We start from the raw sequence: 22,753 nt of genomic DNA on the forward strand, positions 1-22,753 counted from the left end.
GTTTATGTATGTATAACCTGGTATTTAGAGGTAAGAATGAAGCCCATCAGGTCGGGATTATGGTAGTTCAGAATACAGGAATAAAGAAGATGTTTATATTTTAGAACCTCATGCACTCTTTGAGACCAAAGGAAAAAGGTTTATTTTGTTCAGAATCTAAATTTTCTGTAGCACATAATCTGACTCGACCTGTCTGGATAGGTTATTTAAACAATCCAAACACTGGGAGTCCTGAATAAGAATGAGGGCCTTTAATCCTGTATAGTTTAATGTAATGCCTAGATACATCCAAGAGTATATCAAGCAGATAAACAAAAAAGTATTGGCAAAGTCCCTTGAGGGATGGGAGAAAATACATAAAACTCTTAAACTTTACCACTGAGGAAACCACTGATACTGTGTCAAGCATTAGGTACACCCAAATCAATAGGCTATGCCTTTGATCTTGAGGCTTGTCTTGTGAAGTTTTCGTATATAGCAGAAAAGCTTAACCTACCTCTATGTATGCCTAAGAGTTACTTACGGAGGACCTCTTTTGTTGCTCAGATGTGGCCTCTTTCTCTCTAAGCCTAACTCTGAAAGTGAAATCATTGCCCTCCCCCCTACATGGGACATGACATCTAGGGGTAAAAGTCTCCCTGACCGTGTGGGAGATGACTCCCATGGATGAGCTTGACCCTGGCACCAAGGGATCAACAATGCCATCCTGACCAAAAGGCAGAAAAGAAGTGTAACAAATAAGGTATCAGTGGCTGAGAGAGTTCAAATCGAGTTGAGAGGCTACTCTGGAGTTCACTTGTATACAAACTTCAATTAGACATTGCTACCTATCATAGCTTGCCAAACCTCAACCAAAACTATTCCTGCCAATCCTAAAGAACATCTAGGGTACAATATAAGATTCTACAAAGCTTCCATGCACTAAGGTAACCGTTCCGAAACCTACAACTTCCAGATGGGTCCTTGGACCAAAGTAAGTCCTGAAATGCAGAGGGGTTAGCCTCTCCAGAACATCAGCTAGTTCCATCCCCCTATCCCACAGTACTGACAGCCCCATACAATATGAAAAACTTAGAATGGGCATAGCCCAAATACCCCTGAGTGGGAGAAAGATCAAAGGTGATGGTGGAGTTACACAGAGAAGGTAGGGTTTAGCAAATGAGTATGACTGTTGAATCATTATGTTGATATTTCTTTTAGCCTCCAGGATCTTAGAACAAACAGAAGTAAACACCTAAAATTGTGGAATTGTAACACATACTAAACTCTGAAATCTGTTCTACAACTAATTGTTGCCATGTGCTTTGATATTTATTGCTTTTTTGTATTTATGTTTTTCTTCACAACTAATAAAAAACAGAAAATAAAAAGAGTATATAACTATATGCTATTGTTACTGGGTAATTCAATTGTACATAATTTAAATCTCACAAGACATTTTATTGCTGTTTTATGGTCAATATTCATTAGGGGGGATCTAAATTAATATTGACCATAAAACAGCATTAATAATGTCTTGTGGGGTTTAAATTATATGGATAACTGAATTACCCAATAATAGCATACATTTGGCAGGGGATAAATGCAGTTAATACATTTAAGGCCTATGCACTATATTGGAAGAGGACAATGTACTTATTTATGTAAGACTGTAATAAGTCAAGAATGCATGTCTTAATCTTTAGTGTTTCCACTAAAAGAATACTAAAAGAATGTATGTCTACCAAGTTAACAAAGGAGAAAATTTGAATTTAAAAATATGAAAAGGCAATAAGGAGAGAAAAGGTGCATAGAACAATCAGTAAAATAAAATGTAAATAGTATGATGGTATATATTTAAAGCAAAATACATAACCAATTACATTAAATGAAAATTAATTAAATATGCCAATTAAAAGAGATAGACTATATTTTAAAAGAAAACTATATCTGTTTATAAGAAATGAACTTAAAATATATGGAAAGTTAAAATTTTAAGAGCTGAAACATATAATAGGCTAATGGCATCCAAAAGAAAGCTGCAATAGCTATATTAGTATCAGACAATGTACAGCTTTAAGGCAAAAAGCATTACTAGAGATTAAGTGGGACATTCCAAAATGATAAAAGTCCAATTCAACAGGAAGATATAAGAGTTGTAAGTTTGTATGTATCTAATTAACCTGAATTCAAAATATATGAATCAAAACTTTAAAGGACTAAAAGAAGACATAGATATATATACAATCATTATGGGAGATTTTTAACAGAAATATTTCAGCAACTAATAGAAAAGGTAAACAAAAATATCAGAGAGGACACAACATACTTGAACAACTCAAAGTGACCTATTTACTATATAAATTACACTGTACTAAACAACTACTGAAGACATTCTTTCAACTACACACACAGCACTTATCAAAATTGACTACATATTGGGCCATAAAGCAAGTCCCAATGAATTGCAAATACTTCAATCATACAGAGATGTTCTCTAACCGTAGTGGACTGAACTGTAAATGAATGACAAAAAGCAACTAGAAAATTACCATGTTTAGAAATTAATATATAAACTTTTTTTTTTAATATATAAACTTTAACCAAAGGAAAAACCACAACAGAAATTAGAAAATATTTTTAACTGAATGATAGTGAAAATAAGGCATTTCAAAACTTATGTGACATACTAAAAACTGTGCTTAGAGAGAAATTTATAGGCTTAATTGCACATTTCAGAAAAGAATAATCTAAGCTTCATTTCAAGAAACTAAAGATATTTTTAAAACATCAAATTAAAGTGAAAGAAAATAGAAATAACAAAATTTAAAAGATAATAGATGAAATAGGAAAACAACCCATAGCAAAAATCAATTACTAAAATCGATAGATCCCTGGCAAGACAACCAAGAAGTAAGTGAGGGTACAAATAACCAATATCAGGAATCAAAAGGGAACAATAATACAGAACATACTAATTAAAAGCTAATGATTGGGTGGGGAATGGTGGCTCAGCAGGCAGAGTTCTTGCCTGCCATACCTGAAATCCAGATTCGATTCCCAGTGCCTGCCCATGCAAAAAAAAAAAAAAAGCTAATGATTTAAACAAACTATAGTACATCCATACCATTCAATATTATTTAGCAATAAAAAAGAACAAACATAACAACTTGGATGAATCTCAAGCCTTATACTGAGTGGGGAAAAAAAGCCAATCTCAAAAGATTCCATTTATATAACATTTTTGAAATGACAAATTATAGAGATGGAGAAAAGATTAGTTACCCCCAATGGTTAGAGATGTGGAAAATGAGGATTGTGGGAAGTATGAATATAGAGAAGTAGCACAAGGGATATCTTTGTGGTGACAGAGTTATTTCTGTATCATGATGGCAGTGGTGATTACACAAACAAAAGGATAGAACTATACACGTACTTTACACCAACATAAGATTCCTGGTTTTGATATTATACTATAATTACACATTAACCAATGTGGGAAACTGGGTGAGAGGACACACGACCTCTTTATACCATCTCTGCAACTTCCCATGAATCTGTAATCATTTCAAAATAAAGCTTTCTTTTAAGTACTAATAAAGCTACAGAAATCAAGTGAGTATGCTATTGACCCCATATAGGCATACAGATAAATAACAGAATTGAGAGTCCAGAAAATAATTCTTACATTTACAGTCAATTAACTTTCAATAAAGGGACCTAGATAATTCAAGGGGGAAAAGATAGTCTCTCAAGAAGTGATATTGAGAAAACTGAATATTCATACACACACACACAAAAAAAGAATTTAGATCCTTACCTTCACCATACACAAAAATTAGGTCAAAACGGATGCGAGACCTAAATGTAAGAGCTTAAACCATAAAATTTATAGCTGAAAGCACAGTAAACATCTTTTTGATCTTGGATTGGGAAAAAGCATTGTTAGATATAACACCAAAATTACAACCCATAAAATAAAAATTAATAAATTGTTATACACCAAAATTTAAAGCTTTTGCTCTTCAAAAAAAAACAATATCAAGAAAAAGAAAAAACAAGTACAGACTGGGAGGAAATATTTGCAAATCATATAACTGAAAAAGTGCTTATATCCAGAAAATACAAAGAACTCTTACAACCCAATAATAAGACAAACAACCCAATAAAGAAACGGGCAACAAAGAAGTAGACATTTCACCAAAGCAAATATATAATGGCTAAAGGCAAATGAAAAGATGTTCAACATTATTAATCAATAGGAAAATGTAAATTAAAACCTCAATTAGATACCACTACATAAGCACTGGAAAGGACCTAATAAAAAAGACAGACAAAAAACAAGTGTTGAAAGGACATGGAAAAATTGGGACATTCAGGTATATTTTGGTGGGAGTGTAAAATGGGTATAGCCCCTTTGGAAAACAGTTTGGCAGTTACTTTAAAAGTTAAACATATAGAAGAACAAGAATGTGGTGTGAACATGGGAAAGCAAAAGAAAACAAGGAAGAATGTGACCATGAAGCAAATGCTCAGTCTCAGAGATCAGAGTTCTAGTTTGCTAGCTGTCAGAATGCAATACATCAGAAACAGAATGGCTTTTAAAGAGGGGAATTTAATAAGTTTCTAGTTATAGTTCTAAGGCCAAGAAAATGTCCCAATTAAAACAAGTCTATAGAAATGTCCAATCTAAGGCATCCAGGGAAAGATACGGTTCTAGTTTGCTAGCTGCCGGAATGCAGCACACCAGAGATAGATTGGCTTTTAATAAAAGGAGATTTATTTAGTTAAAAATGTATAGTTCTTCAGAGGAAGACAGCTAACTTTCAACTGAGGTTCTCTGCTGGCCTTCACTCCAGGCCTCTGGGTTCCAACAACTTTCCCTGGGGTGGTTCCTTTCTGCATCTCCAAAGGCCTGGGTGAGCTGTGAGTGCTAAGATGAAGTATGCTGAGCTCCTTGGGCTGTGCTACGTTGAGCTCTTTCATTTAAGCATCCAGCCAATTAAATCAAACATCATTCATTGCAGCAGGCAGGCCTCCTAGCCGACTACAAATGCAATCAGAAACAGATGAGTTTCACATGCCATTGGCTCATGTCCACAGCAATAGAACTAGGCACCGTCACCTCGTCAAGTTGACACCTGAACCTAACTACCACAGATACCTAGGTTCAAGAAGTCCAGTGACATTCAGGATTTCTCTCTCAGCTGGAAGGGCACATGGCAAACAGGGTGATGTCTGCTAGCTTTCTCTTTTGGCTTCTTGTTTCATGAAGCTCCCTGAGAGCCATTTTTCTTCTTCATCTCTAAAACGCACTGGCTGGTGGAATCTCTGCTTCGTGGTTCTGGGGCGTTCTGAAGCTTTCTCCAAAATACCTTTTTTATAGGATCCAGTAAACTAATCAGGACCCACATAGAATGGGTGGAGTTACATCTCCATCTAATCAAGTTTAACACCCACAACTGATTGAGCCACATCTCCATGGAGATAACAAGTTTCCAACCTATAATACTGCATAGGGTTTAGGAGGAACTGCTGCTCCCACAAAATTGATTAGGATTAAAACATGGCTTTTCTAGGGCATGTAAATCCTTTCAAACCAGCATAAGCAGCTTAGAGAAAAGGGCAGATTAAAACCTAAAAAGAAAGAAAAGAAAGATCCCAATGAACTCAAGGAAGGAGAAGTGCCCCAACACCCTTCCTGCTTATTCTTCCAATATAATACACAGTTGGGCACACCTTACCACTTCCTGGTCAATACCAACTTTATCAACTTTTCCATTAAAGTCAAACAGGATTTAGTGCAGTCGATGATGGACTGTTTGTATGCCAAGGTGTATTCCTTGTATAACTGACTGTGTAATAGCTGAAATTGAGAAATTGGGACAGAAGTGTTCAGTGGCTCTAAGGATCACTAAGGATCCAAGATTTGAATGGCTACCATGCACACACAAAGAAACCTATGCAGATGACTGCTTAGTACAGACAGTAACTCAGCACAAGCATTATATTGTGGCCATGGTTGACCACGACCTTAAGTAAAGAATCCGAAAGATCCCTGAAGTTCCTATCATGTACATTTCTAACCACAGGTACAACATCGAATGGATGCTAGATGATTATGGAGCCCCTCGATTCTAGTCCTTACAAGACAAAGTTTCTCTGCCTTCCTTCGACTGGCTTTCTCTGTTACTAACTCATTTAACATACTGTTAGGAGCCAATTGAATGTTATTAAATGTACTCACTTTTTGATGCTGTTTTAGAAATGGTGTTTTATATCACTCAAAAATTTATTATTTTTTTTGTAAATCAGATGCTCGGATGATTGCTCAAATCATTTGATGGCTTTTGTTTACGTTCATTTATTCAACAAATATTTATTAAGTCTATACAAGGTGCTTAATAAGATAGGGTCCTGCCCTCAAGACTCAATATATTATGGTGGGGAGGAGGAACGCATAAATAAATACAGTAAAACAGTGAACTAGGGTAGAAGTATGGAGGGGTAGGATATAGATACATAAACAAGGAAAGAATGATTACTTTATACTTGGTTGTGACGGGAGGGAAGAAAGACCGGAGGTGGTGGTGTTTTGATTTAATCCTTAAAATAATGAGGCAGTGCGTTATGTTGGAGTTCTCTGTGTAGAGCTGGTATTATTTCTGCAACTGTCCTGTAACTTTGAAAATATTTCAAAACAGTTCTTTTTAATGAAAAAAAAAGTTAAGCATAGATTTACCATATGTCCTAGAAATTCCTCTCCCAGGAATCTACCCAAGGAAAGAAATGAAAACATTTCCACAAAAGAATTGCCTTCAAATGTTCATAACACCATTATTTGCAATTGTCAAAAATTGGAAACAAAAAAATGTCCATCAATTGACGAATGGATAAACAAAAAGTGGTATATCCATAAAATAGAGCATTATTCAGCAACAAAAAAGAATGAAATAATGATATATGTTAAAACATGGAAGAATCTCAAAAACATTATGCTAAATGAAAGAAGTCAGGCACAAAAGACTATTTTTTTTACTGCATTTATAAAAATGTCTAGAAAAAGCAAATTTATAGAGTCAGAAAGCAGATAAGTGGTTGCCTAGAACTGGAGGTGGAAAGGGGATTAATTGTAAATAAGCACAAAGAGAACTTTAAGGGTGATAGAAATATTCATAAACTGAATTGTAGTGATATTGCACAATTTACTAAAATCAGGAATTGTACTTTTACAATGGGTGAATTTTATGTTATGTAAACTATGCCTCAGTATAACCGTTAAACAATAATGAAAGTATCAGAAAAATCCCTATGGAATAAATCTAAAATTTTAGATGTAATAAACAAATTCCTAAAATACAATACTTACCAAAACTGAAAATCTGAAAGTCCTATAGTAAAAACAGAAAATCTGAAAGTCCTACATCAAAAAAACTTTCTTTCCAGATGGCTTCATCAATGCCACCAAACACTTAAGGAAAAAAAATATTACAATATTACATCACCTCTCATAGACAAAAAATAAAGAAGAAATACTTTTCACCTAGTTTTATAAGGACACAACTTTGATAACAAACGCTGATAAGGAAAGAAAATTCCATGCTAACCTCATTCATGAATAGAGATGCAAAAATCCTAAATGATAATGTAGCAAGGTAAATTTAGCAACATATAAAATCATTAATACATCAAGTCTATGTAGGAATTATGCCAGGAATGCAAAGTTGGTTTAACATCATCTTAACAGAACAAACGGAAAAACCATATGATCATCTCAACAGATGCAGAAAAAGCACATGATATAATGAAGCATCCATTTATGATGGAACCAAAACTCTTAGTAAACTAGGACTAGAAGGAAACTTTTAAACCTGATACAGGATAACAAAAAAAAACTACAGTAAACATCATATCTAATGGTGAAATGTTAAAAGCTTTCCCTCTCAAACTGGGACTAGGACAAGAATGCCTGCTACTCCTTCTATTCAGAATTGTTCTGAAAGGTCAAGTCAATGCAATAAAGTAAAAAAGAAATAAAAAATATACAGATTGGAAAGGGAAAAAATAAAACATCACTAAACAGCATGACAGTGTATGTAGAAAATTCAAAAAGAACCTACATATACATTATTAGGATTAATAAGTGAGTTCAGTAAGTTTTTAGATACAAAGTCAATATATAAAAGTAAACTATATTTCTAAACATCAGCAAGAAGCAGTTAGAAGATGAGATTTTTTTTGTCCTTTTTTTATTGGGCTTCTTTTTAATTTTTTCTATTTTGTGAAAAATAACATATATACATAAAAGTAATAAATTTCAAAGCACATCGCAACAATTAGTCGTAGAACAGATTTCAGAGTTTGGTATGGGTTACAATTCCACAATTTTAAGTTTTTACTTCTAGCTACTCTAAGATACTGGAGTCTAAAAGAAATGTCAATGTAATGATTCAGCAACCATACTCATTTGCTAAACCCTATTTCGTCTGTGTAACTCCACCAGTTATTGGATAAAAGTTTACGGAACAGTGCAATTATATCATTCAAGGCCCTTTCGCAGCTCTAACTTTTTGTAATCTTTGAAATCAGTGGAAATTACAATAGTCTATTTAGTAGAATAATACTAATTTTAATCAATTTTTCACAGAACAGTTCTAATCTTTCTTACAAAACAGGCTTCCTAATAGCCGCTGACCTTCCTAAAGTCTGTAGCTGCAGGCTACAAATCTGAGCATTATATCAGAGCCAGCCCTAGCCAGGTTTGTTTTGGTGTCTTCTTACCTTACTTTCTCCCCTGTGTCACACTCTTATCTACTCTAAGTGCCCTGTGATTTCCCATTCCCAATTTGATAGACCTCAGACCTGGCAAATGCTCACAGCAGGGAAATTAACTGGTAACTTTAACTTGGATGAAGTGTTAGCTCACAGTGATTTAGGGTTTTAATAGAAGATGAGATTTTTAAATGATATGGTTTGGGTTCCCTGTGAAAGACACTGGGAGACAGATCACCATGTAGGGTTTTTATGAGCAAGTGCTTTGGGGCTCAACATATGTACAAAACAATGTAAATAAGCAGTCCAAAAAAAAAGTCCTAGTCAACACCATAGGGAGCTGTGGCACTGGAATTACCTATCAAAACTGTTTCAATTGAGGGCAAGGAGGCAGGCTTTTACACCTCCATTGTTGATCAGTCACAGACTGAAGACTAGCCTGGAAGGAAGCATCTCTAGGTGAGAGAGTTTTTTCAAGAGAGGAAAACTCAAAAGAAGGCTAAGGGCTATCTTCTGGCAGCAGTCCTAGCAGTTGAGGGTGTAAGTCCTCCATTCCTGAAGGGATATTTCAGTGGTGGATCACAGCATCCTCCACAGAAACCATCCACAATAGCATCCAAAACAAACAAAAAAAAACAAATGCCTTGGAGCAAACCTAATAAAAAGTATGTAAGACCTCTACACAGAAAACTATAAAATACTACTGAGAGAAATTAAAGAAGGCCTAAATAAATGGAAAAACCAGGTTCATGGATCAAAATAATCAATATCATAAAGATGTGAATTCTCCCTATATTCATTTTTAGACTCAATACAATCCCCATAAAAATCTCAGCAAGTTTTTTTTGTTTGTTGCCTTTAGTGGAACATGTCAAGCTGATTCCAAAGTTTATATGGAAATGCAAAGGGCCAAGACTATCCAAGATAACTTTTAAATAAGAGGAACAAAGCAGATGGACTTGCTTTACCAGGTTTCAAGAGCTTATTATAAAGTCCAGTAATTAAGACAGTGTGATATTGGCACAATGATAAATAGACCAGTGGAACAGAACAAACAGTTCAGAACAATCTCATACATATACAGACACTCAATTTATGACAAAGGTGGCACTGTAGAGAAGTAGGGTAATAGTCTTTAAATAAATGGTGCTGGGTCAACTGGATACCTAGATGGGAAATAAATGAAGCTTTTGCTTTATATCTCACTATACATCAAAATCAATTCCAGATGAACTATTGATCTACTTGTGAATGGAAAAATCATAAAGCTTCTAGAAAATAATATGGGAGAATATCTACATGATCTCAAGGTATGAAAAATTTCTTAAATGGGACACAAAAAACACTAATCATAAAAGAAAATACTGCAAAACTAGACACATTAACATTTTAAACTTCTGACCATTAAAGACTTAAACCACAGATTTGGAAAGAATTTACAACATTAAAAAAAGATAAAACGGTTTATATCCAGGATATACAGAATTCCTACATATCTATAGGAAAAGGTCAGACAACCCAATAGAAAATAGGAAAGACTTGTACAAACACTTCACAGAAAGGATATCCAGATAATAAACATTTAAATAGGAGCATAGCCTCCTTAGTCTTTTAAGAAATGTCAATTAGAATCACAATGAGATAGAACTACAAATCCACCAGAATGGCTATGATTAAAAAGTCTGACAGTATCAAGTATTAACAAGAATGTGAAACAACTGGAATTCTCATCTCTTGCTTGTGGAAATATAAATTGGTACAATCAGAAAAAACTGGCATTATCAACACAATTAAAAATATGCATTCCCTATGACCCAGCAATTCAATTTTAGATATTTACCCAACAGAAATTCAAATGCATGTGAGCAAAGCACATGTACATTCATAGCACCATTACTCATATTTAACCCCAAACTGGGAACAATCCAAATATTTGTTATCAGTAGAATAAATAAATAAATTTTGATATACTAAAAAAAATAGAATATATAAAAATACAAATTAAAAAACTACTACTGCATGCAACAATATGGATGGAATTCACAAACATAATTTTGAGCAAAAACTACTAGTCACAAAAGAGTACATATTGTTTGGTCTCATTTATATAAAGTTCAAAATGGATAAAATTAATCCATGATAGAAATCAGGATAGTCATTAACTTTGGAGAAAGAGGATGGGATAGTGATACAGATGGGGCATAAGAGGGGGTTCTGGGGTGCTAGTAATGTTCTATTTCTTGACCTGGGTACTGGTTGCATGAGTATGTTTACTGTGAAATAAATTACCAAATTGTACAATTATGATTTGTGTCCTTTTCTGTGTGTTTTACTTCAATAGAAAAGAGGGGAAATGAAAAAAAAAAAGAAATGAAAAGCTAGGTACTGAGTATTTATAGAAGGGTCAGATAAAGATGGTCTTCTACAAAGACATGCAAGCAAAGCAAGTAGTTTCTTTGGGTGATGTTCTTGGGAGTTGAATGGTTTCAGAAGCTCTGTCATATAAAGTGATCTTCTCTATAAGGTAGTTACAGATAAATTACAGATTATTTTTCACAAGATCTAAGAAAGGAAGAGAAAGAGAGATGAGATTTAAAGCAAATAAAACAAAACATCACAGAAATCATTACAGAAGGCTTTTTGTACCATCTTAGAGGTGAGGTGCAAAACTGGGAGATGAACCACACTGTTAGAGATCTTCTCCACTTCACTTTTTAATGATTCTAGAAACCAGCAAAACATTACCAATGGAACTATTTACTCACCTAAACATAGCTGACAGTTCACGGGCTTAGCAAGATCTGAGGAAAGCAGGCCTACTACATAAAGAGAAAAATGTCTTTGCTCTATGTAAACATCTCTAAAGGCCCAAAATGATATTCAGTTCAACAAGTATTTAAGTGCCCTAACACGTACTCTCTTCAGCAGCATATATACTAAAATTGGAACAATACCGAGAAGATTAGGATGACCCTTGGGCAAGGATGATACGTGAAGTGTTCTATATTAAAAGAAAAAAAAGTACCGCACCTCTAACTAGCACTGTGTCAGGCACTCTGGAGAAAGACAAAAAAACAAAAGGCAGATGTATAAGGGCTCTAATATAAAGACAAAATTTATTAAAACAACAGCCATAACAACTAGAGAATGATTCCAAGATGAGATATACAGCCCGTTGATCAAGACCCTTGAATTATCACACTGAAAACTCTAGATTCAAACCTAGAGAAAACTATTTTATCTGGATCCCACTCTCCTAAGAAAAATCCTTGGATTTATTCATTATGCTCACCTTGAATTATTTTCTTGACCAACCAGACTTAACATAAGTAATTTCAAATCTAGATACACTAAATGTCTTTATAGTTATACCAAGAGATATTTCGTGGAAAGTTATGATGGGCTTTCATGACATCACCTCAAGTAATTAGAAACCCACCCCAAATATTCACAATATTTCTGAATAAACCCTTATTGGCCTACCGATATTTTTTTTCCTAAAAGATTCTTAAACCTTAGAGTTTCAGTTACGAACATTTCTTTAAGCAATGCGTTGAACGTTATTTGCCCTTCCCCCCAAAAAACAATCCTTCAAGTACTAAAAGATGTCTAATATTTAGTATTGTATCTGCCACATAGCAAGCCTTCTTATTTATTGAACTGAGTTCCTAAATTATACCAATATACTAACCTTACTCATCTCTCTCATGGTTTGGTAGACTTTGACCATACCCCTCCCCTAACCTCTCTCTAGATTGAAAAATAAAAAATAAAAACTCCCACCATCACTTTGAACATTTTATTTGGGTTTCTGGGGACTTTTTTCAGCTGTCAGGTTTTTCTTGAGACCGTGACACCAGAATTCCTTAAATAATTGTGAATGCAAATCCATTTTTGGTTTTATTGTTTTCAACACCCTTTCTGGCAATGCCCACTATCTTCTTGGCCTGAGGATCTCAATCATGACTGAGCCAACTTCTTCACAGAATGAGCAACAATGATATTTATTTTATTTTGTTTACCCTATCAATCAAATTGTGCATTGTTTAAATCAGAGACTAATGAGATGTTCCTACACCTTGTGATCATCTCCAGCAAGTATCCAGATAAGTCTACAGGTACTCAGCTACTCCAGCCAAAGAAAACAGTCCAATGTGACCCTCTCATTTCTTATTATCAGGGTGGAAAATGATGTCTCTACTAGGGGGTCTTTTCTAATATTTCCTTTGGAAAACTTTGCTGATCTCTCTGCTATGCATCCTGACTGCCTTAACTTCCTTCTGTGTCTTTAAAAATTTCTTTTTAAATTGAGTGATGAAGGTTTCTCAGCCTTTTGGCTGAGATCATGTGTAAATTGAGGGATGACATACATACATATACAGTGATTTCTGGATTCCCTTCTTGAGTAGTAACTGAGAACCCAGAACCCATCATCTCATATGCATGGATTGGTTTACTTTTGCCTAACACCATGATCTTACCCATGTTCACAGTGATGTGTCTCTTACTCTGTTCTTCACACTTGATCTCATGAGATCCTCCTACAGTTTATTCTCATCAGCTTGGCTTTGCTCTTTTCAGATGAACTGGTGAGAAAGAAACCTGAATGTACTGCCCATTGAAAGATGCATATTTTTTTTATCTTTCTTCCTCTCCATCCAAAATTTGCTGTAACAGCAGCTGTTTGTGTTGAAAAACTAAAATATAAAAAATATGACCTATGTGGCCAAATCCCACAAGGCTATTTACTTCCTTATTTATGAATCAGAATCTGTCTGTCAGCACAACTGTAGAATCTTGACTGTCAGCAGATATTGCAATTAACTGACCCTACAAAGCCAGTAGAGGGTGCACCAGGGCACTAGAAATTTTACCCAACACAGAGCAGTATCAATTTAACTCTAAGAGCCAATCAAGCTTTCCCTTTTTTTTTTTTCTGTATAGTAAAGCTAATATTCTCAAGACAAACTTAGGTGTATGCAGGCTAAAATTCCTTCGGAGTATATTCTAATTTTCCTAAAGGTGACCTTCAGGAAGATGAAGGAATACATGGTTAAACTTAGTCTGGTCAAAATGTACGTGGAGTAGGAGAAAATTCTAATGTGGAGCTCTACCACCCACCCACTCCTCCCCTACAAAGAATCCCCAGGAGGTAGTATGCTATAGGAGCATGAGTTTTGACCTTAGTTGGGTTATCCTGGTTAAGTCACTTCCCCCTCAGGGCCTACGGGTTCTCCAATAGTATCAAACAAAATGGATTCATATGGGCCCTCGCAACTCTAAAAAACTTGACTCCAATTGATTTCAACAAATGTAAAGTACCACTATGCTTGCTTCTATTGCTCAAAAACATTACAACAGAAAGAATAAAGGACAAAAAATAGGAAGTTGTGTTTAAACCTAGACAGAAAAATTTGAAGTGTCATACCAAGGGCAGGCAACAACCAAACTCAATTATTGGCCTGTGATGGTCCCAGGCCATCATAGAAGCCCTCGAGTATGGCTATTGTGTCAACCATCAGTCTATAGGCATTGATCTGTCCATTCTGACTGCTAAAAAGGCTTGGCCACTATTAGACTAAAGAAGTTGACTGCCTTCATCTTTCCACAGAAAGATGTTCAGCTGCTAAGTATTTAACTGGGCATTGGAGGGTGGGAGTGGGGTAGATAGATAAACGAGCCAGAATCCTAATTAATTATCATTTAGCTGCAGTGTTTAAAGTTTCAAGTATGAGAAGCATGTCTACTGATTCTCTTTTTTGATAAGCTGTTATATAAATTGGAGTATGCTAGCAAGACATTTTAAGACTCAGGGCAACTTTATAAGGCATAATGTAAAAACAATAAAAAAGTTTTATCGTGAATGTGATGCTTTCATCAAGTGTACAATTTTGGATGGGTGGTCAAATTAACACAAAAAAATGTTTACAGAGATTTGACAATGCCTATGGATGTGGTAGTAAATATGGAAGGCCTGGGTCCCTCACCTCAAGGAACTTCATCTACATAACTTGCTCTCTTATTCCTTAATCATCTCAAAGTTATCTTTAGATGCTTCCCCTAAGTTTTATACATAAAACAAAACAAAACATGGAAAAGACAATACTCCAATTGCGCTAAATTTGCTGGAATAAAAAGCTAGAAAAAGTAGAAAACAAACACCAATGCTAATGGTTTGCGGAAAGAAAAAAAAAACCCTGCTCTTGGGAGATTACTCCTGAGTAATTATTCCATCAGTAGATTCCTGTTCTCAAGCTAGCAGTACTGATGACGCTCCGCGCTCACCCTCCCTACCCCACCCCCCAAAGGAGTCAGACCGGCACGCAAAGGGTGAGTTTTATTTCCATAGTTTTTTTTTTTTAATTGCTGTTCAGAAGTAGTCTAGCAAGACGGCATATTTCTACCAGAATTCCTCAGGGGCGCTGATCCTCACTACCGAGGACAATCAGTCTCAAATTGCAGGTAAATGTGACCAAGCCCACGTTCTGGTCAGCGCACAACGACCCCGCGCTGAAAACACAGTTGAAAGTTATATCAACGGGCGTGGGGCGTTTATTACAGCTGTTTACAGCTCCGACTCCAAAGGAGAGCCTGCTAGTGCTGGCATCAGCCCTGGACACGAAAAACAAGCACTGCGGGCAGAGAATCTTACCAGGACCAGAGAGGCCAAGCTGCCTGCCGTTAGTCCGCCAGAGCGGCAGCGCGGGCACCTCCTAGCCGCGGCCCGGGCGGGAGCTTTGCCAACTTTTCCCAAGGCAGCCCGTAGCCCGGGGTGGCCGGGACAGGCCAGAACTCCCAAGTCGAGGAGTCCTGAGAGATCAGAGTGAGCTGGCCCAGGGAACAAGGACAACCTGCCCTGGGGCAACCCCTCCCCTGGTCGGCCTGCCTCCCTCTTTGGTCCTGCCCTCTAACTTGGCTCGAGGTGGCAGAGTCCTCCCGGGGCCCGGTGGTGGAGGGTCCCCGCCCTACCCACAAGGGGAGGGGGCCTCATCCGACGCCGCTCCTACAAGGTGACTCACCTGGTGCCGGTCCTGGGAGTTGGGGGGGAGTGTGGTTTCCCCCGGTTCCAGCGGCTGCTGGTGAGGTGACGGCGGTCCGAGGTGGCGGGTAATGGGACCATCAGGGTCGAGGCCACCGGGGCTGCTTAGGGTGCCAGACATGCCGGGAGTGCCGGGGCCGCCCAGGCGGGACTCGGCTCCCCGTTCCCGCCGCAACTCGGAGCGCAGCTCTAGGTAGCAGCACAACGTCAGCAGGTGGAGGGCCAGCGAGAGGCCAAAGAAACCCAGGAAGAGCCGGCAGCTGTTCCCTTCGCCTGCCCGGGCAGGGGCCCCGCGACAGCCGCAGTCCCGGCTCCCCCGCTCCCGCGGCGCTGCGGCGGGCAGGAGTTCCCTACGCTCTACCTCTGGGTAGCCCATGGCCTCCGGAGACACACACTCTCTGAGGCCCGGGAGCCGCCGCGTCCACCTCAGCTGTTCACAACCCCTGACAGGCGGCTAATGTCCTGCCATCGGCTGGGGGCTGCAGGGACCCGTTTCAGCGCGACGGTGGCTGGGCGGGACAGAGCAGAGAGCAGCCGCATGTGCAGCTCCACTCCGAGGGGTGGGAAAGGGAGGAGGAGGGGCGGGAGTCAGGGGCGGCTCAGCCCGCGAAGCAGTGAGGGAGGAGGCCCCGGCCGACCCCGCCCCATCCTTCAAGCGGCTGCCGGGACGCCCAACCACCGGGCCCGCCAAACCTCGGCGCTCCGCCCCCAGCCCTTCCACCCGGGCCCCAAGCCGCGGGGCGGGGCCTGAGGGCGGGAGAGTTAGTCTCTGTCTGGCGGCCCCACCCAGCTCTTCCCGCTCTCCCCATTCCAGTTGGTGACTGCCGCTGTCATTCATCCCTGGACTCCACCTCAATTTAACCCTAAAGCGCCAATACTGGAGAGAGGGAAGGAGGGGGCGGCTGAGAACTGGGGGACCTTGGTAAGAAAGTACGGCAAAGGAAAACAGAAACTAGGATTAATAGAAATGTTTGCAATTGACTTCAGTTGTTAATAACATCATTCAGCGCTTGTCTGTTACTTTCAGTCTTCAAAGCGTTTAGCAGACGTTAAACTAATTAAAACAGTTCGGGTTTGGAATGAAATCTTGCCTGCTATGTTTGCAATCAAATGGCGCGCCGGAAGAAAAGGAGACCCAAGAGACTGGGAGCCAAAGGGAATGGGAATGGGGTGGGACTCAGGCAGCCTAACCTCATACAGTGAGTCTGGGGGCGCAATCTATGCGACTAGGAAGCTGTTGTGTGCCAGGCAGAACTGAAGTGATGTTGCCCCATGAAGGGTAAAACAGCCCTCTAGGATTTATTGATATATTAATTAATTCAACAAACATTGATTCTTTTCCTGTGTAGAAAGCACAGTATGAGAGAATACAGCCAGAACAGTTTCTCTTATGCTGCTGCAGCAGGAGTTTTGATTGGAGAACGTGTGTTTCCCTTGAGCAAATGGGGAAACTGAGGGCCAGAATGAGGTGGATTTTTGCAAGAGTGGTCCACAGAATGGCCAGACGCTATTGGCATCTTTATTTACAGGCAACTGTTCTGGCCTCTCCACCCCACCCCTCCCTCCCCTAGAGTAGTCCCTCGGGGAAGTTCAACAAGTCAGCCAAATGTTCCAGATGTACACTGCTGCAACTGCAGCATCTTTAACAGCTGCACCAATCAAAAAAAGTGTTCAGAGGGAGAAAAAAAGTGGCAAATGTCGGAACAATAGACCCTGAAGTGAAGGTTGGAAAGGATTATTTAAATCAAGAGTCACAATTGACAAGTGTATTGTTTGAGATTATAGAGCTAAATGACCACAGCAAGGGAAACATACGTGCTTCTTGGTCACCATGCACTCCCATTCCTATGTTATTAATTCAGAAATGAATAATTAGCAGTCTTCTTAACCTGATGCAGGCATCCTGAGACCTACCAAGGAGGCTCAGCAATGCCCAGGAGTGCTTATCGGCAAGCCTGAGACCTAGGCTGGTGGGAGAGAAGAAAAAGAATAGGGGGGAAATCGAAAAGAAAATAGCATTAAAACCAAAAAAGAAGAAAGACAACAAAACACAAACAAAAGCACATGGTGGGGAGGCCAGTTCAGAGAGAACAGAGGTCATAGGCTTTAAATATATTAACCACAACCAACTTTTCTTCCAGATATTTTATGAATGGTCTCAGTGCTTTAAACACATCTTTGTGTCCTTACCCATAAAATGTAAAGTTTGCAAAGAATATCAGCATTGTATAGACTTTTTAAAGGCATTTAACAGCTGCTCTCAAGTCTGACTTATCCAGGCCTGGAATTCCAGCTGCTAGGAGAAACTGCCAGACTGATTTCCCTTATTTATCACAGCCCAGGATTATTGGAAAGAATGCTAGTCAAGGAATCAGGAGACCTGGCTCTGCCGCTAATTTGCTGTGTCACACTGAGTAAACCACTGTACATTGGGGGACTTTAGTTACCCCAACTGTAAAATGAGGAATTTAAATTTTAACAGCTATGACGTTGTGTTTTATTGGTGTTATCAATGGCTATACTGACTTTACTGCATATACAGTTTATAGAGACTGCCCTTACTCCCCCTAATAAAAAGGAAACGAGTAAATGCTATCTCTGGTGGTGGTGGTGGTGGTGGTGGTAGTGGTGGTGGTGGTGGTTGCAGTGCTATGGGGCCATACTGGTCACAGCTTATCATGTTCTACCAGACTTTTAACAGCTGACTGAGACCTTGGATTACACCATAGGCTTCAAAAACCTTGTGAATTGGAATTGGCCTGGAGTCCTCATTTTAGTCAACTCAGCAGTTCGCAGACAAAGAACATATGGCTCCATATGTAGCAGAATTGTTGGAATGGGGCAATGCAGTGAGAAATATACATGATCATTTTAAGGATTTCTTCAGTTAGCTTCTATACTTCAAGAGATACCCCATCCCCAAAGCACAGATCCCAAGATGGCAACCTGAAGGCCACAACCAGCAACAAGATGTGTTGGGTTTGGTGAAATGTTGGTTAACAATTTTTGAGTAAAAAAAAAATCCAGTTGCCAACAATGAGAAATCAGGAGATTTCACATTAAAAAAAAGTCCAAAGGCAGGCCACAGTGACTCTGGCAGAGTTCTCATCTGCCATGCCGGAGATCTGGGTTCAATTTCCAGTGCCCACCCATGAAAAAAAAAGAAAAAAATCCAGATTTTCTGCTTCTCTATTTAAAAAAAATAGGAAGACCTGCTAACATTAGAACTACATTCCCTTGAGTTACCTTTGACTAGAAGAGCCCCCTTGAGATAAGCATGAACAATCAAGTTCCAAGCAGTCACTCCCCATCCACCTGCTTCCTCTAGTCTCAAATAATGTCCTTGTCACTTCTCATACCCCTGTGCCTTTGTACAAGCTGTTTTCTTTGCCAGGAATGCCCCCATCTTGAAAATCTGATAAATTCTTCAAGAATCAACTCACAAGTTACCACTGGTATGACACCACAACCTTCTCCAAACAGATTTTCTTTTATGCTTCCACTGTACCCTGAGGATAAACTCAGTGATATCACTTACTACATTGTATTTTTAATTTTTCACATAGCTTTCTCAACACTAAACTGTGCACTCCTCACATGAAGAACCATGGAAGAAGCATGTCCTTTTCATTTTCATATCCCAAGTACTACCATAGCACCTACCTCATAGTAGGCACCAGTATTTGTCAAATAAGCAGGGCATGAAATCTGCTACAGTAACCTAGACTACCTAGAATTCCAGAAAAAGAACTGGAACAAGGGATATCTGTCAGTACCACTTATGAAGTACTCGTTATGTGGAAGGCAAACCCATATTCTGGAAAGATGCACAGGAAATAGAACCAAGTGACAGTTGTGCGATTGCTCTCTTATTTGTGCTACTGCAGGGGTTGTAGATAAACCAGAATAGTAAATTCAGTTATAATTGGTTTCTAGTATCTCACTAGCCTTTCTGCCTCATCTAGTTTCCTTTTCTAATTTTGTTTTTCTTTGTCTAATATTAATAAGTTGGTAATCTCTCTCTAAGCCAACTCAACAGGTGAAATCACTGCCCTCCTCCCTGTGTGGGACATGACTCCCAGTGGTGTAAATCTCCATGGCAACGTGGGACAGCATTCCCTGGATGAGCTAGGACCCAGCATCATGGGACTGAGAAAGCCTTCTTGACCAAAATGGGGAAGAGAGAAATGAGACAAAATAAAGTTTCCATGACTGAGAGATTTCAAACAGAGTCCAGAGTTATCCTGGAGGTTATTCTTATGCATTGTATAGATATCACTTTTAGTTTATGGTATATTAGAGTGGCTAGAGGGAAGTACCTAAGACTTTTGAGCTGTGTTCCAATAACCTTGATTCTTTGAAGAGGACTCTGTAATGATATAGCTTTTACAATGTGACTATGTAAACCTTGTGTCTGATGCTCCTTTTATCCAGGGTATGGACAAATGAGTAAAAAATATGGCTAAAATATAAATAAATAATAGGGGGGATAAGGGGGTAAAATAAATTGGGTAGATGGAAATAGTAGTGGTCAATGAGAGGGAGGGGTAAGGGGTATGGGATGTATGAGTTTTTTCTTTTTCCTTTTTATTTCTTTTTCTGGAGTGATGCAAATGTTCTAAAAATGATCATGGTGATGAATGCACAACTATGTGATGCTATTGTGAGCCACTGATTGTACACCATGTATGGACTGTATATGTGTGAAGATTTGTCAATAAAAATATTTTTGAAAATAAGATAAAAGTTGGCAAAATTGGCAAGTGTTATGAATACCTACCAATTGAGTGGAATAAACTAAAGAGTTTGGCAGTGACTGGTTTAAAATCCCTTTTAGCTCTGATTAATCCACAGAATAAATAATCAACATGGAGATCAAAGAGTCAACTCTGTCTCAGTGATAAACTAATAGACAGTTGAGAGGAAAATGGACTTCAGACTTAGATCCCGGTTTGAATCCCAGCTTATTCACTCACCAGCTGTGCAACTTAAGACAAATGATGTTTATCTTTCTTGCAGAGCCTGTTTTCTCATCTGTGTAATGGAGATGATAATATACACTTTCTAAGGTAACTATGATTAAATGAGATGCTATATGTCAAAGCGTCCAGCACATAATAAATGCAAAGTAAATATTAGTCCCTGCTGTTCAGGAGCTTTTCATCAAAAGGAGATGTGAGGGAAAATAGTCAAGAGCATGACAGAGATGTAGAAAAGCATTACATACTTTGCCCTTACAGAGTGGCTATTGATCCCACCATTTTTCCCTGAACTCTTAAAACTTGTATATCCAACTTCCTCCTCTCCAATTCCACTTGGATATCTAATGGACATCTCAAACTCAACATGTCCAAAACTGAGCTCCAGCTCTCCTCCACAAAATATGCTCATCCCTTGGGCATCTACATCTCAGCAAATGGCAACACCATCCTTATTCCTCAGGCCCAAAACTTTAAGGTCCTTCTTGAATCCTCTTTCTCGAACACCAACATCTGATCTGTTAGTAAATGCTATCATTTCTACCTTTAAAATATATCTAGAACTTGACCATTTCTTGCCACCTTCCCTGTTACCACACAAGTCGAAGCCCCCATGCTCTCTCACATGGATTACTAAATTAACCTTCTAAGGGGGTCTCCCTGCTTTGCCCTTGCCTCCTACGTAGTCTGTTTCCTATTGTTTCAGAGGCATTCTATGAAAATGTAGGTAAGATTCCATCATTCCTCTGCTCCAAATCCTCCTATTGTTTCAGAGGCATTCTATGAAAATGTAGGTAAGATTCCATCATTCCTCTGCTCCAAATCCTCCAGTCACTCCCCACTTTGGTGTACATGGCCTGATTGCTGGCCACCTCCCTGACCTCCTCTCTTGCCACTCCTCTTGCTCACTCTGCTTCAGACACACTGGACTCTTTGCTATTCCTTGAACTAGCAAAACATGTTCCCACTTACAGATCCTCTTATGAGTATTTGCTTCTGCTTGGAATGCTATTCTTCCAGATAGCTATGTGCTTCTCCCTCATTTCCTCCAGGTCTCCTCTTAAATATCACCTTATCAGAGAACCTTTCCCTGATCAATTTCCCCGTCACTCTCTGTCCCATTACTTTGCTGTATTTTTCTTCTTAACATTTATCACCATGTGATGTATATATTTATTTTTTGTTTATCTGCAGCCATAATTAGAATGCCAGTTCCATGAGAACAGAGATTTTTGTCTTTGCTCAATGCTTTTTCTATAGGATCCAGAACAGTACCTGGAATGAAAGAATTCCTCCCCTAGTATAGTGAGAAGAAGGAGAAAGGAGGACTGGTCAATGTGTTACTGAATAGGCAAAGACTTTACTTCCAGCCTAGTAAAGCTGAAGGGACAGCCCTCTCATTTTACATAGCCACAACTCCCCCAGAGAATGAGATGCCCAGGATCACACAGCTAACTAGAAGAGGAGAAGGAAGGAAAAGATCATTTTTCAAATTTTTATCTCCCATGCACCAACCCTGCTCATTAACTTCTGTATGAAGTGAGTATTATCCACATTTCATAGACAAAGAAACAGGCTCAGAGAGGTTACACAACTGGCCCAAATTCACATAGCAATTAAGTGCTAGAGTCTAAATTTGAATCCAGGCCTGACTGGATAAAATATTCTGTTCTCAACTTTATCTTCTGGCTATTGGCAGATAGATCCAAAATTTCCCAAATTTCAGCTTCATAGAGCTAGACACACAGAAACTGTGAGATTCCTGGAGTAATAGAGTAATAAACCAGGTAGAAGTCAGAGTTTCTTCACCCTCCTACTTGGCTGCTGTTGCCACCACCCTTTTGCCCCACTTCCAAGGTCCCTGTGCATCCTGTACTTAAATTTGAGGCCCATTGGTTCATTCCCCTGCACAGTAATCTTTAACAACTTCTGACTTCAGACCAGTAGCCTAACTCCTTAGCCTGACATTCAAAGCCCTCCAATC

At 38.7% G+C, this 22,753-nt stretch overlaps 1 protein-coding gene and 2 pseudogenes across 1 annotated transcript in view; 2 read left to right on the top strand and 1 right to left on the bottom strand.

Moving 5' to 3' along the window:
- The window catches only part of LOC143671513 (ectodysplasin-A-like), a 474,212-nt gene extending 457,783 nt beyond the window's left edge, over positions 1–16,429 (bottom strand). Inside the window, exon 1 of the mRNA XM_077146708.1 lies at positions 15,771–16,429. Coding sequence (XP_077002823.1) covers positions 15,771–16,166 — 396 coding nt within the window. The 5' untranslated portion in view covers positions 16,167–16,429. The remainder of the gene's footprint in view (positions 1–15,770) is intronic.
- Positions 4,463–6,120, top strand: LOC143670989 (rRNA-processing protein FCF1 homolog pseudogene; annotated as a pseudogene).
- On the top strand, positions 11,664–11,762 carry LOC143672330 (U6 spliceosomal RNA; annotated as a pseudogene).
- Positions 16,430–22,753: the final 6,324 nt, after the last annotated feature.

The sequence above is a fragment of the Tamandua tetradactyla genome, chromosome X (genome assembly GCF_023851605.1).
Source record: "Tamandua tetradactyla isolate mTamTet1 chromosome X, mTamTet1.pri, whole genome shotgun sequence".
Classification (NCBI taxonomy): Eukaryota; Metazoa; Chordata; class Mammalia; order Pilosa; family Myrmecophagidae; genus Tamandua; species Tamandua tetradactyla.